General features: G+C 44.6%; 2 protein-coding genes across 10 annotated transcripts in view; one reads left to right on the top strand and one right to left on the bottom strand.

Moving 5' to 3' along the window:
• Positions 1–605: 605 nt before the first annotated feature.
• TEX46 (testis expressed 46) lies at positions 606–5,628 on the bottom strand. 3 transcript variants are annotated; one of them, XM_054663697.2, is made up of 3 exons: positions 5,541–5,628; positions 3,666–3,828; positions 606–873 (listed from the first exon to the last, which is right to left on the bottom strand). In XM_054663697.2, coding segments are annotated over exons 1-3 (366 nt in total). In that variant the 5' UTR covers positions 5,543–5,628; the 3' UTR covers positions 606–672. The 3 variants fall into 3 exon arrangements, with proteins under 3 accessions (XP_054519672.1, XP_054519669.1, XP_016811641.1); XM_054663694.2 differs by lacking the exon at positions 5,541–5,628 and having other exon boundaries at positions 3,666–3,956; XM_016956152.4 differs by lacking the exon at positions 5,541–5,628 and having other exon boundaries at positions 606–972; positions 3,666–3,954.
• A 3,289-nt stretch (positions 5,629–8,917) lies between these two features.
• Positions 8,918–16,517, top strand: part of KDM1A (lysine demethylase 1A) — a 64,197-nt gene continuing 56,597 nt past the window's right edge. For 2 of the 7 annotated variants that reach the window (XM_063784868.1, XM_016956144.4), the window contains exon 1: positions 9,211–9,691. In XM_063784868.1, coding sequence (XP_063640938.1) covers positions 9,341–9,691 — 351 coding nt within the window. In that variant the 5' untranslated portion in view covers positions 9,211–9,340. Of the gene's footprint in view, positions 9,085–9,185; positions 9,692–16,517 lie in introns of those variants that run through there. The other 5 variants (XM_063784872.1, XM_063784873.1, XM_063784875.1 and 2 more) reach the window with 5 other exon arrangements.

Here is a 16,517-nt window from a genome sequence, read left to right as displayed (position 1 = left end):
GTAATCCCAGCACTTTGGGAGGCCAAAGCAGATGGATCACCTGAGGTCAGGAGTTTGAGACCAGCCTGGCCAACATGGTGAAACCCTGTCTCTACTAAAAATACAAAAATGAGCCACACATGGTGGCGGGTGCCTGTAATCCCAGCTACTTGGAAGGATGAGACTGGAGAATCACTTGAACCCGGGAGGTGGAAGTTGCAGTGACCCAAGATCGTGCCACTGCACTCCAGTCTGGGTGACAAGAGCGAAACTCTGTCTCAAAAAAAAAAAAAAAAAAAGAATGAGCAATGGACATGGTCAGAGCCAGGCTTGGCAGGGCTGGCTTCGGCCTCTGGGTACAGGATGAGAGGGGAGACTAGGGGCTAGGGCAGGAGTGGGGAGACTCAGAGTGAACAGCACAGGGCCAGGGAGGAACCAGGGTAGAACCAACTGAAATAGAAGACTCTAGAAAGGGATGGTTCTAGAGCCCCATCAGGCCGTGTCACTACGTGCTACCTGGTAGACCTGGTGTGTACAGATTTCTTTTCCAGAGGCAATCTTTCAGCCTCTGATCCTCTTCCTGGCTCCTAGGCACCTTTCTGTTATGACTTACTATGAACATTCAATAGGCTGTGACTGGGTTTTACTGAGGTAAAAGGTAACATCGGCAGAGGCCAGCCCGCCTCGGCCTCATTAGCTGGGGGAACTCGAAGTACAGTCAGACAGGGTGGGGCAAATCGATTCATGCCTCCTCATTCTGTGTTTCTTCACGGGAAAATTCCGATGTCTGCTTGACCGCCCGTGGTGATTCATTTTATTCCATATGATGAACATCTGATTTTCTAGGACCTTCATCTTCATTTCACTGAACAACAGCCGTTGGAGGATCTCGTCCTGGAGGGCAAAGCAGGCATGCGTTCTATTGACTTCTTTTGTGTTCACGGCCTTGTTGTTCTTGGAGTCGTTTTCAGAAGTCTTTGGTTTCTCTTCCTCCTTTTAAGCTCCCCAGCACCAGGAAAAGGGGAAAGTTGGTTAATAATGATAATCCCTTCCTTGCTTGAACACCTGCTCTGTGCCAGGTGGTTTACAAACATTATCTTAATAGATTCTCACAACTGCCTGCAAGGGGAGCATCATTGCCTCATTTTGTGGAGACTTGGGACCCAGTAACGGGAAGTCACTTTCTTTTTTTTTTTTTTTTTTTTTGAGACAGAGTTTCACTCTTGTTGCCCAGGCTGGAGTGCAATGGTGTGATCTCGGCTCACTGCAACCTCCACCTCCCGGGTTCAAACGATTCTCCTGCCTCAGCCTCCAGAGTAGCTGGGATTACAGGCACGTGCCACCACACCCAGCTAACTTTTTGTATTAGTAGAAATTTTTTGTATTTGTATTTGTAATTATTAATAGAGACAGGGTTTCACCATGTTGACCAGGCTGGTCTCGAACTCCCGACCTCAGGTGATCTGCCTGCCTTGGCCTCCCAAGGTGCTGGGATTACAGGTGTGAGCCACCAGGCCCAGCTGGGAGGTCACTTTCTCAGCATCATACAGCCTCAAATTCCCGAGTCCTCCACTTGCCTTTGGTTCATAGGAATGCATGAGATGGCCTGCTAATCTGCCAGTCACAGTGGACATAAAGCCCTTAGCCTAAATATATCTATCTCCAGAGCCCGTTTTTCCAACATGCCTCTCTGAGCATTTTGTCAGGCTCAGTACGATCTCAAACTGCGAAGTCTCAGTGGTCTCATGACATGCTTTTATCTCTATGATCCTCATCTCTCCTTCCCCTGGTTAATAACACTTATTTTTTTTTCTTTTTGGATTCAGCTACAAACTAATGGTCTTTAAAAATATTTAAAAATTAAGCCAGGTGTGGTGGCTCATGGCTGTAATCCCAGCACCTTCGAAGGCCGAGGCAGGAGGATCGCTTGAGCCCAGGAGTTTGAAACCAGCCTGGGAAACATGGTAAAATCCCGTCTCCACAAAAACTAGAAAAAATTAGCCCTGTGCACACCTGTAGTCCCAGCTACTTGGGAGGCTGAGGTGGAAGGATCACCTGATCCCAGGGAGGTCGAGGCTGCAGTGAGCCACGGTTGTGCCACTGCATCCAGCCTGGGCCACAGAGCGAGACCCTGTCTCAAAAAACTAAATACATAAAAAAAAAAAATGGTTAACTGAAAAAATTCAACATATCAGGCATGCAAAAAGGTAAATAATACAACAAATACTCATATTCCCATTTCAACTTAAGAAATAAAATATCACAAATATAACTAAAGTTCCCTGTGGACTCTCACACCCACAGCATCCTCCTCCCTCCCTGAATATCATCACCTTAACTGTAATCCTGCATTTAAAATTTATTTTTCCATGCATTTCTTTATAAAGTAGTTCTCAATGGGAGGCATTCTGCCTTCCCCAGGGGACATTTGGCAATATCTGGAAATACTTTGGATTGTCATGAAATGGCAGGTGTGCTACTTGGCATCTCATGGGTAGGGGCCGGGGTGGCCGCTAAGCTAACAATGCACAGGTGACAGGCGAGCCTCCCACAATGGAGAATTATCTGGCCCAAAATGTCAATAGTGCCAAGGTTGAGGCATCCTGCCTTAAAATACTTTCACTGCACATACACATCCATAAATAAGATAGGCTATTGTTTTGCCTTTTTTTTTTTTTTTTTTTGAGACAGAGTCTCACTATGTCATCCAGGCTGTAGTACAGTGGCATGCTCACTGCAGCCTCAACTTCTCGGGCTCAGGTGATTCTCCCACCTCAGTCTCCTGAGTAGCTGAGACTACAGGCACGCACCACCATGCCTGGCTCATTTTTGTATTTTTTTTAGAGATGGGGTTTCCTCATGTTGCCCGGGCTATTCTCAAACTCCTGGCCTCAAGTGGTCGTTGACCTGCCTCAGCATCCTAAAGTGCAGGGATTATAGCTGTGAGCCACTGCGCCAGGCTGTTTTGCATGTTTTGCTTTTTATTTTTGTTTTTAGATGGAAGCTTGCTCTGTTGCCCAGGCTGGAGTGCAGTGGCATGATCTCAGCTCACTGCAACCTCAGTCCCCTGGGTTCAAGTGATTCTCCTGCCTCAGCCTCCTGAGTAGCTGGTATTACAGGTGTGTGTCACCACACCCAGCTAATTTTTGTATTTTTAGTAGAGACGGGGTGTTACCATGTTGGCCAGGCTGATCTTGAACTCCTGACTTCAAGTGATCCACCTGCCTCGGCCTCCCAAAGTGCTGGGATTGCAGGCGTGAGCCACTGCGCCCAGCCTAGCATGTTTTTTAACATTAAATGAAAGATGTCATAATCTATGTACATTTCTGCTGTCTTCATTATTCTATTTTAGATACGTATCTATGTTCGTCCATGTTAATTTTTTAAATTTTTTTCACATTAAAGTAGTTGTTACTCTTGCCAAAGCATGTTGACATCAAACATGAAATAGGAGAGTCTGGGGTGGTCCTGATTTAACAGCTGAGGTGAGGCAACTGAGGCCTCGTGGAGGGAAGTGATTTACCCAGCACCACCTAAGAGGAAGCTGTAGAGTGGTGGTTTAGACCAGTCTTGGATTCCCCAGTCTTGCCCCATTATTTCGACACCTACCCTGTTCCCTACCCACCTAATCTAGCTGCAAATATCCCCTATCCCTGAGCTGAAGCCAAGCCCCCTCTTGTGCTCACCTGCTGGGGCTCTGGGAGGGTGAGCTTGTGTTCATACTTGACCAACCAGTTGCTAAGCAACAGCAGAAGGAATAGGAACCCAAACAAGGCTGGCTTATAGCTCATCAGCCAAGCTGCCACTGCTCCTATGGTGCCTGCGGAGGCAAGTATCCCATGGAGACTCCTAAAGAGAAATATCAGTTCTGCCAGCATTATGGCGTGGAGGCACACAGGCCCCAGGACCCTGCCTCAGGCCCCTCCATGACAAGAGTCATGGCCACCCACTCCTCTGAGTCATAGCCAGCTCCCTCCCCCCACCCAGCTGCCGCATAACAATAATAATAACTCCTCCTTTGTCTGAAGCACCCACTATGTGCCAGACTCTTTGACAGGCAGTTTGAAAGCATTATCTCATGATGTCCTCACAATAGCCAGGTGATGTAGGCCTCCTCATTCATTCACCAGTACTTCTGGGCCTCGCTACTAGCAAAAAAAATGGCCAATACAGAGCCCCTACCATCATAGGGGCAAAGAAAAGCTATCCAAACTTAGACATAACTGCTTTCACAGTTATACTAGCCCATCTATTGGTCACCTGATACTTTAGGGGAAGGTAACTTTGTTTAATATAATATGTAATATTGATTAGGTTTTGGACTCTGTACAGTTAGACATTAATTTTTTATTATTATTTTATTTTATTTTTGAGACAAGGTCTCACTGTGTTGCCCAGGTTGGAGTGCAGTGGTGTGATTGTGGCTCACTGAAGCCTCCAACTCCTGGGCTCAAGTGATCCTCCTGCCTCAGCCTCCCGAGTAGCTAAGACTACAGGCATGTGCCACTATGCCCAGCTAATTAAAAAAAAAAATTATTTTTTTAGAGACAAGGTCTTGCTATATTGCCCAGGCTGGTCTCAAACTTCTAGCCTCAAGCAATTCTCCCTCCTGGAGACATTAACTTTTATTATTTTATTTTATTTATTTATTTTCTTTTTTGAGACAGACTCTCACTCTGCTGCCCAGGCTGGAGTGCACTGGCACCATCTTGGCTCCCTGCAACCTCTGCCTCCCAGGTTCAAGCGATTTTCCTGCCTTAGCCTCCCAAGTAGTTGGGATTACAGGCACGCACCACCACACCCACCTAATTTTTGTATTTTTAGTAGAGACAGGGTTTCACCATGTTGGTCAGGCTGGTCTCGAACTCCTGACCTCAAATGATCTGCCCACCTCGGCCTCCCAAAGTGCTGGGATTACAGGTGTGAGTCCCCGTGCCCGGTGAAGACATCAGCTTTTAAAAAATGCTAGCCAGGCACGGTGGCTCACGCCTGTAATCCCAGCACTTTGGGAGGCTGAGGCGGGTGGACCACCCCAGACCAGCCTGGCCAACATGGTGAAACCCCGTCTCTACCAAAAATACAAAAATTAGCCAGGCGTGGTTGCGGGCGCCTGTCATCTCAGCTACTTGGGAGGCTGAGGCAGGAGAATTGCTGGAACCCAGGAGGCAGAGGTTGTAGTGAGCCGAGATCGCGCCACTGCACTCCAGCCTGGGCGACAACAGTAAGACTCCTTCTCAAAAAAAAAAAAAAAAAAAAAAAGCATACATTGCTATAGTAATTCCACTTTTGGATATTCCCAAAGAATTGAAAGCAGAGTCTTGAAGAGATATTTGTAGACCAATGTTCACAGCAGCATTATTCACAATAGCCAAAATGTGGAAGTAACCGAAGAGTCCATCCACAGATGAATGGATAATAAAATGTTATATACACGCAATATTACCAGCCTTAAAAAGGAAGGAAATTCTAACATGTTACAACATAGATGAACCTTGAGGACATTAAGCTAAGTGAAATAAGTCAGTCACAAAAAAAAACAAATACCGTATGATTCCACTTACATGAGCTATCTACAATAGTCAAATTCATAGAGGCAAAGAGTAGAATGGTGGCTGCCAGGGTCTGGAAGGAGGGGCAAATGTAGTCATTGTTTAATGTGTACAGAATTTTGCAAGATGAAAATAATTCTGGAGATTGTTTATGTAACAATGTGAATGCATCTAACACTACTAAACAGTATACTCAAAATGGTTAGGATCGTAAATTTTATGTTATGTGTATTTTATCACAATAAAAACATCTGATATGAATTAGTTATTTCTGGGGAAAAAAACAGGTAAGTGCCACCACATCTGGCTAATTTTTGTATTTTTAGTAGAGACGGGGTTTCACCATTGTTGGCCAGGCTGGTCTCGTATTCCTGAACTCAGGTGACCCACCCGCCTCGGCCACCCAAAGTGCTGGGATTACAGGCATGAGCCACCACACCCGGCCAGGAATTCTTTATGTAAAAATATCAGTTTTAGTGGCTGTGATATTCCAATATAGAATCATGCCTTGCTAGGACCATGCCTCGCTGAACGATGGGATACATTCTGAGAAAAGCGCCATTAGGCAATTTCATTGTTGTGTGAACATCGTAGAGCATACTTAACACAAACCTAAATGGTATAGCCTACTACACACCTAGGCTATATGGTATAGTGTATTGTTAATAGGCTACAAACCTGTATGGCATGTTACTGTACTGAATACTGTAGCAATTCTGTCTAAACATAGAAAAGGTAGAAAAGGTATGGTAAAAATGTGTTATATAATTTTATGGGACCACTATCGTATATGCAGTCTGTTGTTGATGGAAACATTGTTATGCGGTGTATGATTGTATCAAATTGGTTACCACTTGTTGGGGCTTTTTAAAATTTTTATTGTTTTAGAGACAGGGTCTTGTTGCCCAGGCTGGAGTGCAGTGGCGTGACCATAGCTCACTGTAGCCTTAAACTCCTGGGCTCAAGCAATCCTTCCACCTCGGCTTCCCAAAATGCTGGGATTACAGATGCAAGTCACTGTGCCTGGCCTTTGTTGGGTTTTTAGGTTAGTTCTCCTTTATCGTTATTACGTATAACCTGAGATACACAGTGTTGAAGTTAAATCTGTACACATACTGAATCTTTCCCTAGAATGCTTTCCTGAAAGTAGAATTACTTGGTCAAAGGGTATGTATGTTTTTAACATCTAATTTCAAGTTTTATCAAACTATTAAATGTGCAAACAAGTCAGATAGAACTACAGGATTTAAAACAAGCTCCAATCCACTGCCTCACCCCTTTCCACCGTCAAGTTCCAAGCCTTAGAGACAACCAATTCCAACTTTTTTAGCTGTTTCTTCTGTATTTACCTTGATATTTCTAAATAGTATGCTTATATTATTTTTTGATTTCTCAATTTTGACATTATGTATTTTATATATATATATATACTTTTTTTGAGACGGAGTCTCGCTCTGTCGCCCAGGCTGGAGTGCAGCGGCGCGATCTCGGCTCACTGCTACCTCCGCCTCCTGGGTTCACGCCATTCTCCTGCCTCGGCCTCCAAGTAGCTGGGACTACAGGCGCCCGCCACCACGCCCGGCCAGTTTTTTTGTATTTTTAGTAGAGACGGGGTTTCACCGTGTTAGCCACGACGGTCTTGATCTCCTGACCTCGTGATCTGCCCGCCTCGGCCTCCCAAAGTGCTGGGATTACAGGCATGAGCCACCGCGCCTGGCCAACATTATGTATTATATTTTTATGGTGAAAGATAATTTAGCTCCCAAGCAGCACCTCCCCCAACAACCTCCCTACTTCCCTAAATCCTTAAAACCTTCTCATCTTTCTCCCCACAAACTTTCTTTTTTCTCCATTCTCTTAATGTAATTCTATCACTTTGGTTAAAACAATATTCACTGCTCGGCGGGGCGCGGTGGCTCACACCTGTAATCCCTGCACTTTGGGAGGCCGAGGTGGGAGGATCACTTGAGGTCAGGAGTTGGAGACAAGCCTAGCCAACATGGCGAAACCCTGTTTCTACTAAAAATACAAAAATTAGCCAGGCATGGTGGCACACGCCTGTAATCCCAGCTACTGGGGAGGCTGAGGCAGGAGAATTGCTTGAACTTGGGAGGCAGAGGTTGCATTGAGTCAAGATTGCACCCCTGCACTCCAGCCTGGGCAACAGAGCAAGACTCTGTCTCAAAAAAAAAAGAAGAAACAAACTAACAAACAAAAGAAAAAATAAATAAAACAATATTCACTGCTTATGTTTTTATGGTCATGTTAATACAGTTCACAGCTGAGTCATGTGTTGTACTATGATTATATTTTCTTTCTTTTTCTTTCCTCTTTTTTTTAGAAACGCAGTTTCACTATTTGCTCAGGCTGGACTTGAACTCCTAGGCTCAGGTGATTCTCCCACCTCAGTCTCCCGAGCAGCTGGTACTACAAGGGCATGCCACGCCACTCGGATACATTTTCTTTCTTGCATAGCTTTTACTTTTTTTCCTTTCTACATTTGATTGCCTTTTTGTCTGTTTGCTTAGTTTTTTACAAAAAACAACTTTACTGAAGTACTACAGTTACATAAAATATACCTGTTTTACATGGATAGTTCATAGAGTTTTGACAAATATATACACCTATGTAACCATCACCCCAATCAAGATATAAAACATTTCCATCACCCCCAGCAAGTTCTTTCTTGTTCTTTTTCAGTCAACCCCCGACCCCCATCTCAGGCAAGGGCTGATTGGAGTCTATTACTGGAGATTAGTTTTACCAGTTCTTGAACTTCATGTAAATGGAATAATTTTTTGACAATTTCACTTCGAAGAGACAGACTATTAAAAAGACAATTGTTTGTGTAATAAGTACACGCATGCTAAAAGTACACGACCTGTTCCAGTTTTGGGTTAGCAAGGGATTCCTCGAAAAATTAAAAGAATAAACCGCTACTATCATTATTAGAAAGAATTAACCTGGAGTAGAAAGAGTTGTTAGGTGGATGGGGATGGGGGACATGAAGGATGGGGGACATGGGGGATGGGGGACATGGGGGATGGGGGACATGGGGGATGGGGGACATGGGGGATGGGAGAAGCGCAAGACATGGAGTGCGAATGGGGTTGGGGTCCAGCCAGAAGGAAAAGCATGAACAAAGGCTTGGAGACAAGAGCAATTCCGTCTGGACTCAAACCTGGATTTCCTAACTTTGTCTCCATTTTACTACCATCGAAACTGCTGTGCTCTCCAAGTTTTTTGCCCAGTCCAAGCAGGGCAATTATGAATAAGTAAGACGCTCTACCAACATATTTCAGTGTTTTCCCCCATTAGACTGTAAGTTCTTTGAAAGCTAAAACTTCATAATGTAACCCTTGTTACGTAGTAGGCAAGCATTAATAAATACTGGTTGAATTAACGAATAATTGGGTGAGTGAATGAACGAACGCACGCATGCAAAACCGCAAGTCCCTGGAGGAAATGGTCACCTTCGGAGGTTTAGTATGGCCCAGAAGCTCTAAGACCACGGACTGTGCCAGGTCCCACTCCAAACGCCGGGGAGACGCTCTAGGCAAGCTACACGTTCTTTGCTGCGGTGCCACTCTAGCCGCGAGAACGCCGCTCTATGGCTGCGGGGGAGGGGCGGGGCTCGTGGGCGTCTCCGACCCTTTTTGTCCCGGCGCGGCGGGAGCGCGCTTGGCGCGTGCGTACGCGACGGCGGTTGGCGGCGCGCGGGCAGCGTGAAGCGAGGCGAGGCAAGGCTTTTCGGACCCACGGAGCGACAGACCGAGCGGCCCCTACGGCCGTCGGCGGCCCGGCGGCCCGAGATGTTATCTGGGAAGAAGGCGGCAGCCGCGGCGGCGGCGGCTGCAGCGGCAGCAGCCGGGACGGAGGCTGGCCCTGGGACAGCAGGCGGCTCCGAGAACGGGTCTGAGGTGGCCGCGCAGCCCGCGGGCCTGTCGGGCCCAGCCGAGGTCGGGCCGGGGGCGGTGGGGGAGCGCACACCCCGCAAGAAAGAACCTCCGCGGGCCTCGCCCCCCGGGGGCCTGGCGGAACCGCCGGGGTCCGCAGGGCCTCAGGCCGGCCCTACTGTCGTGCCTGGGTCTGCGACCCCCATGGAAACTGGAATAGCAGAGACTCCGGAGGGGCGTCGGACCAGCCGGCGCAAGCGGGCGAAGGTAAGGCTCGACCCTTCCCTCAAACGACACCGCCTGGTGCCGAGCTTCCCCGAGGCTGCTCCGCCGTCCCCCGCCGCCGCCCGGTCTTGGGCCCTGCGACCACTCAGACCTCCCCTTGTGTCGCTGCGCACGCCACGTCCCCTCTAGCTGGACGGGTGGGGTAAGAAAGGAAAAGTCTTTGCCGGTGTTGACTGCGGTCTTTGTGCTGGGTCCCGAGCGACGTGGGAAGGTGCATCGATGATTGCTGGGAGGGGTATTTTATTCCTTAGGTCTTTCTTGCACACCTTTTCATTTTCTTGACTGGAAAATGGCTCCCTGACGTGGGGTTACGGTTGGCGTTCTTGGAGACCTCACTTGTTTGTTCACAGATAGGTCTGGAAGCTGTTCGGCGATATTGATGGCGTTTCAGCTGGGTGCACGAGGGGGCTGTAGGTTGATGCTAAAGAAATCGCCTTAGCCGGGGAGATGGAAAGAAAGGGTCGTTTTTGCTTTTGTTTTTGTTTGAGCAAAACCCTGCTGTGTGGTAGGAGTTCTAGTCTTTTTTTTTTTTTCTTTTTTAAAATCCTCTGAGCGATCTTTTGGCGCAGAATTTTGCAGATGAGGAAGCTGCTGATTGAGAGAGCAAATAATAGTCAAAATGCAAATATATGGGAAGGAAAAGATTTGACTCCAAACAGTATATACAGACAGTGACTGCCTCAAATGTCTGTGTCCTAGATGCTATATTCAGCGTGTCACCAACATTACTTTTTTTTTTTTTTTTTTTTTTTTTTGCTAAATACCAACGGGCAGGTATTGCTAGCCCTATTTTAGGAATGAGTAAACTGAGGCACACAATTTAAGCAACTTGCCTAAAGTCACAAAGCTAAATAAGTGATGGAAGTGGAATGTAATTCCCACATTCATGTTGTTACAGGGTATCATCAGCCCTTGAAACAAAGGACCACATGGGACACTGTGTGCAGGGCACTGGGGCAGTATTAGGGCGCAGACTTTAGACTTGGGCCTTTTCTGGAGATTTAATGGTCTAGTTGGAAAAAACAACCTGGATATATATGTGCGTGTAGTCAACATTTAAATAAAAATTTGCAGATTATATAATTTATGCCTGAAAAAATTGTCTACATAATTTTTAAGTGGGAATACCAAGTCAGTGTGTATGGGGAGCTTCTTGAGATGAGTATTACCCAGTCTGAGAGCCCTCATATTTATCTGCCTACTTGAGCCAACTCTCTAAAGTATAACCAGTGCTGGATGAAAGACAGTTTTGGAGGCAAGACTTTCTGGAGCTTTTACCAAAGCATGGGTTAGAAAAGCACAGAGGTTGGTGACACCAGCCCTCAGAAATGAAATAAAGGGCAGAAGTCAAGAGTGTTATTTTACGATTTCAATAGACAGGTGGCCAGAAGCCACGTATAAGATGTTTTTAAAAACAGATTTATTGGCTGGGCACAGTGGCTCACTCCTGTAATCGCTGCACTTTGGGAGGCCAAGGCGGGTGGATCACCTGAGGTCAGGAGTTCGAGACCAGCCTGGCCAACATGATGAAACCCCCGTTTCTACTAAAAATACAAAAAATTAGCCGGGCGTGGTGGCGGGCGCCTGTAATCCCAGCTACTCAGGAGGCTGAGTTAGGGAGAATTGCTTGAACCCGGGAGGCAGAGGTTGCAGTGAGCCGAGATCGTGCCACTGCACTTCAGCCTGGGCAACAAGAGCGAAACTGTCTAAAAGCAAACAAAAAAACAGGCTTATTGGGATAATGCATGTATAATAATATTCACCATTTTAAAATGTATGATTCAGTGGTTTTTAGCATATTTACAAGATTGTACAGCCAACACCACAATTGATTTTAGAACCTTTTCATCATCCCCAAAGACATCTGTATCATTAGCAGTCACTCCCCGGTCCTCCCTACCCCCAGTCCCTGGCAACCACTAATCTACTCTTTGTCTATGGATTTGTCTATTCTGAACATTTTATATAAAATCTTATGTAGCCTTTTGTATTTGGCTTTAGCATGTTTTCAGGGTTCATTCACGTTGTAGTGCTTTCATTCAGTACTTGATAACTCTTTATGGCTGAATAATATTCCATTGTATGGATATACCAAATTTGGTTTATCCATTCATCATTTGATGCACATTGGGGTTTGTTTCCAAGTCTTGGCTATTTTACATAATGCTGACATTAATGTACAGTTTATTTTGTGAATATGTTTTCAGTTCTCTTGGGTGTGGGCCTAGGAATTCCTGGGTTTTATGTTAATTCTAGGTTTTACTTTTGAGGTATAGCCAAACAGTTTCCCATAGCAGCTGCACCATTTTACATTCCCATTAGTAAATATATGAGGGTTCCAGTTTCTCCAATGTTCTTCTTCCTTTTTTTTTTTTTTTGAGATGGGGTTTCGCTCTTGTTGCCCAGGCTGGAGTGCAGTGGCATGACCTCGGCTCACTGCAACATCTGCCTCCGAAGTTCAAGTGATTCTCCTGCCTCAGCCTCCCAAGTAGCTGGGATTATAGGCATGCACCACCATGCCCGGCTAACTTTGTATTGTGTTTTTAGTAGAGATGGGGTTTCTCCATGTTGGTCAGGCTGTTTCAAACTCCTGACCTCAGGTGATCTGCCCACCTCAGCCTCCCAAAGTGCTGGGATTACAGGCATGAGCCACTGCGCCCGGCCTTCTTTTTTTTTTTTTTTTTTTGCTGAGACAGTCTCTCTCTGTCACCACCCAGGCTGGAGTGCAGTGATGTGATCTCGGCTTACTGCAGCCTCCTCCTCCTGGGTTCAAGCGATTCTCCTGCCTTAGCCAGCCGAGTAGCTGGGATTACAGGCACCTGCCACCACCTCTGGCCAGTTTTTGTATTTTTAGTAGAGACAGGGTTTCACCATGTTGGCCAGGATGGTCTTAAACTCCTGGCCTCAAGCCATCCACCCACATCGGCCTCCCAAAGTGCTGGGATTACAGGTGGAGCCACCTTGTCGAGCCTCCATATCCTTCTTGACATTTAATATTGTTTGTCTTTTACTGTAGCCATCCTATTGGGAGTGAAGTGGTATCTCATTGTGGTTTTGATATGCAGTTCCCTAATGACTAATGATGTTGGGCATCTTTTCATGTGTTTATTAGCCATTTTTATATTTTTGTTGAAATGACTATTCAAATCCTTGGCTCATTTTTAAAAATTGAGTTGTCTTCATCATTTTCTAGTAAGAGTTCTTTACATATTCTGGTTACGGAAATTTGTGATTTTGATGAGATCCAATTTATTCTTTTGTTCCCTTTACTTCTGGTGTTATATCTAATAAACCATTGCCTTATCCAATGTCACGAGGATTTACTCCTATGTTTTCTTCTAAGAGTTTTTTAGTTTTAGCTCTTGCATTTATGTCGATGATCTTTTCTCAGTTAATTTTTGTATATGGTGTGAGGTAGGGGTTCAGTTTCATTATTTTGCATGTTGTCCCAGCACAGTTTATTGAAGACTATTCTTTCTCTCAACGAATAGTTGGCACCCTCATTGATTAACTATAAATCTAAGAGTTTATTTCTGGACTCTCAACTCTATTCCATTGATCTATTATATATTTCTGTCCATTCCAGTACCACACTATCCTGATTACTTTAGTTTCATAATAAATTTTGAAATTAGGAAGTGTTCCTCAACTTTGTTCTTCTTTTGCAAGATTATTTTGGCTGTTCTGAATGCTTTGCATTTCCATATGAATTTTAGGACCAGCTTGTCAGTTTCTGCAAAAAGGGCTGCTGGGATTCTGATTGTGATTGTGTTGAATCTGCAGATTGTAAGTTTGGGGCACACTATTAGATTTTACTGTTATTTTTTAAGCTATCTCCTACAAGAAATATTTCTTTTTTTAGCTAACTGATTAATTTTTTGGAGGCAGGTTCTCACTCTGTCACCCATGCTGGAGTGCAGTGGCTCAATCAAAGCTCACTGCAGCCTCAACCTCCCAGGCACAAGTGATGCTCTTATCTCAGCCTCCTGAGTAGCTGGGATTACAGCTGTACACAACCATGCCTGGCTGATTTTTTATTTTTTGTAGAAATGGCTTCTCCCTGTGTTGCCCCAGCTGGCCTCGAACTTCTGGTCTCAATCATTCCTCCTGCCTCAGCCTCCCAAAGGGCTGAGATTACAGACATGAGCCACCTCACCCAACCAAGATTTTTTTCTTTGTAATTCTCCTGTGTTTATTTTAACTCATCTTACTTACCCTGTTTTTTAATCCCCCATTGTAATTAGCTCTTAAACTTTCAGGAAAAAAATTAGTTATGTGTTTGTTTGGGGCAGCAACTACTAGGAAGCTAGCAACTATCCAGTCTTGGGATCCAGAGGAAACAGACTTTAGAGGATAGAGTATCCATTTAAGGAATAAAAAGCAAGCTGAGGCCAGTATAGACAGGCCGTGCTTCAGTAGTTCTTCAGTGTATGCAAGGAAAAAAGTGCATGTATTTTATGACTTGGGAGCTTATCCAGTTTTGAGGACTGTACTTTAACAAAATTATATCATTACATAATTAAAATTATGTTTAGGGTATTGGAAGGAGTTCATGTAATTGAGTGTCCCTGAAGCTTCAGTTTCATTAGTTTCAGAATAAATTCACTTTTGGGCATGTGTATGCTAAAATTATGGCAAAATATTTAAGGTTTTAAATTGGTAAATTGGGTTGGAACTTCACGAACACCATACTCCTTTAGGAATGGTGGCCTTGAGCTAGGCCATGAAATGGCAGAATTTAGAAAAGTGTTCTGGAAAAGGGTGGACTTTTTGGAGTTTAAGTATTTCATCTTCCTCTGATTCATTTTCCTCAGGTAAATAAGCCCTACCTTGTAAAGTTTAGATATAATATAAACAAAATGCTTATTGCAGTGTTTGGCATATAATTAGTAGGTGACCAGTAATTAAGGTACTACCAGTGGAGAAAAGGAAGTGGTTTGAGAAGCATCAGGGAATCCAGAGTGGACAACTGAATGTTGAGAACAATGGACAAATGAATTTAATTAGAAACAGGAATCATCTAGGAACAAGATAGATTGAAGGGACCAGTAGTGTTGGGGTTGTAGAGTTGTGTCCAGGTTGTAGTGAGCATTAGATTCTTGCTGTCTAATATGGTAGCCTGTAGCCACATGTGGCTATTAAGTTTAAATTGAAATTAAAAACAGTTTCTTCAGTCACATTAGCTACATTATAAGTGCTCAGTATAGCACATGTTGAAGCCACAGAATTGGAAGCACAGATAGAGAAGTTTTCCATTATGACAAAAAGTTCTATCAGACAGCCTTGAACTAGATTATGAAGTGCAGACCATAAGTGCTGTGAGACTTAGAGAAGATGAAAGATTTTTTTTTTTTTTTTTTTTTTTTTGAGATGAAGTCTCACTCTTTTCCCTCAGGCTGGAGTGCAATGGTGTGATCTCGGCTCATTGCAACCTCCGCCTCCCAGGTTCAAGCGATTCTTCTGCCTCAGCCCTCAGAGTAGCTGGGATTACAGGCACCTGCCACCACGCCCAGCTAATTTTTGTATTTTCAGCAGAGACGGGTTTCACCATGTTGGTAAGGCTGGTCTAGAACACCTGACCTCAGGTGATCCACCCACCTCGGCCTCCCAAAGTGCTGGGATTACAGGCATGAGCCACCGTGCCTGGCAAATGTATTTTTTAAATTTAGAATAATTAAATAATCTTCAGAGGAGGTGGACCTTGAATATATGGCATTGGATTAACAGAAAAAGATGGAAGTAGCTTTAGGGAACTTAGAGGTTGGTAGAGCAGCATTGAGGACTTTTTTACTCGTGTGTTAGTGATTAGAATTAAGTTTGAATTCAGGCCAGGCATGGTGGTTCATGCCCATAATCCCAGCACTTTGGGAGGCCAAGGTGGACAGATCGGTTGAGCCCAGGAGTTTGATATCAGCCTTGGCAACATGGCAAAACCCTGTTTATACAAAATTATAAAAATTAGCCATGTGTGGTGGCATGCGCCTGTAGTCCTAGCTACTCAAGAGGCTGAGGCAGGGGAATCTCTTGAGCCTGGGAGGCAGAGGTTGCAGTGAGCTGAGATCACGCCACTGCTTTCCAGCCTTGGCGACAGTGAGACCCTGTCTTAAAAAAATAAAAATAAAAATAAAAAAGGCAGTTTGAATAGTCAAGGCTAGAGAGTGTATATGCTGGTTTGAAAAATTTGACGTTCATATCTGTTAAGCTATTAGAAAATATCACATAATGGGAAAATTAATCTGGCAGCTTTGCCCTAGATAAAAGGGAGAAAGTTTTTTTTTAATTTTTATTTTTTGTGGTACATAGTAGGTATATATTTATGGGGTACATGAGATGTTATGATATAGGAATGCAACGTGAAAGGAAAAAGTTTTGGTTTTTTGTGTGTTTTTGTTTTGTTTTTTGTTTGTCTGTTTTTTTTGAGGCAGTGTCTCACTTTGTCACCCAGGCTGGAGTGCAGTGGCCCGATCATGGCTCACCGCAGCCTTGACCTCCCCTGTTCAAGTGGTCCTCCTGCCGTAGCCCCCCCAAGTAGCTGGAACTACAGATGTGCACCACCACCCACAGCTAATTTTTGTAGAGATGGAGTCTCACTATGTTGCCCAGGCTGGTCTCAAACTCCTTAGATCAAGTGATCTGCTCACCTCAACCTCCCAAAGTGCTAGGATTACAGGTGTGAGCCACCATGCCCCGCCCAAGAAATATTTCTTTATAAAGACTGATGCTTTAAGGAGATTGAGGAGTGAATGAATCATTGTAATAAGGGTGGGGAGGAGAAGGAAGAGACTAAAGATTTAAATTTGAGAGTCAT

The sequence above is a fragment of the Pan troglodytes genome, chromosome 1, assembly GCF_028858775.2.
Source record: "Pan troglodytes isolate AG18354 chromosome 1, NHGRI_mPanTro3-v2.0_pri, whole genome shotgun sequence".
In the NCBI taxonomy this organism is placed as follows: domain Eukaryota; kingdom Metazoa; phylum Chordata; class Mammalia; order Primates; family Hominidae; genus Pan; species Pan troglodytes.
This window is presented reverse-complemented; position numbering and strand designations above follow the sequence as displayed.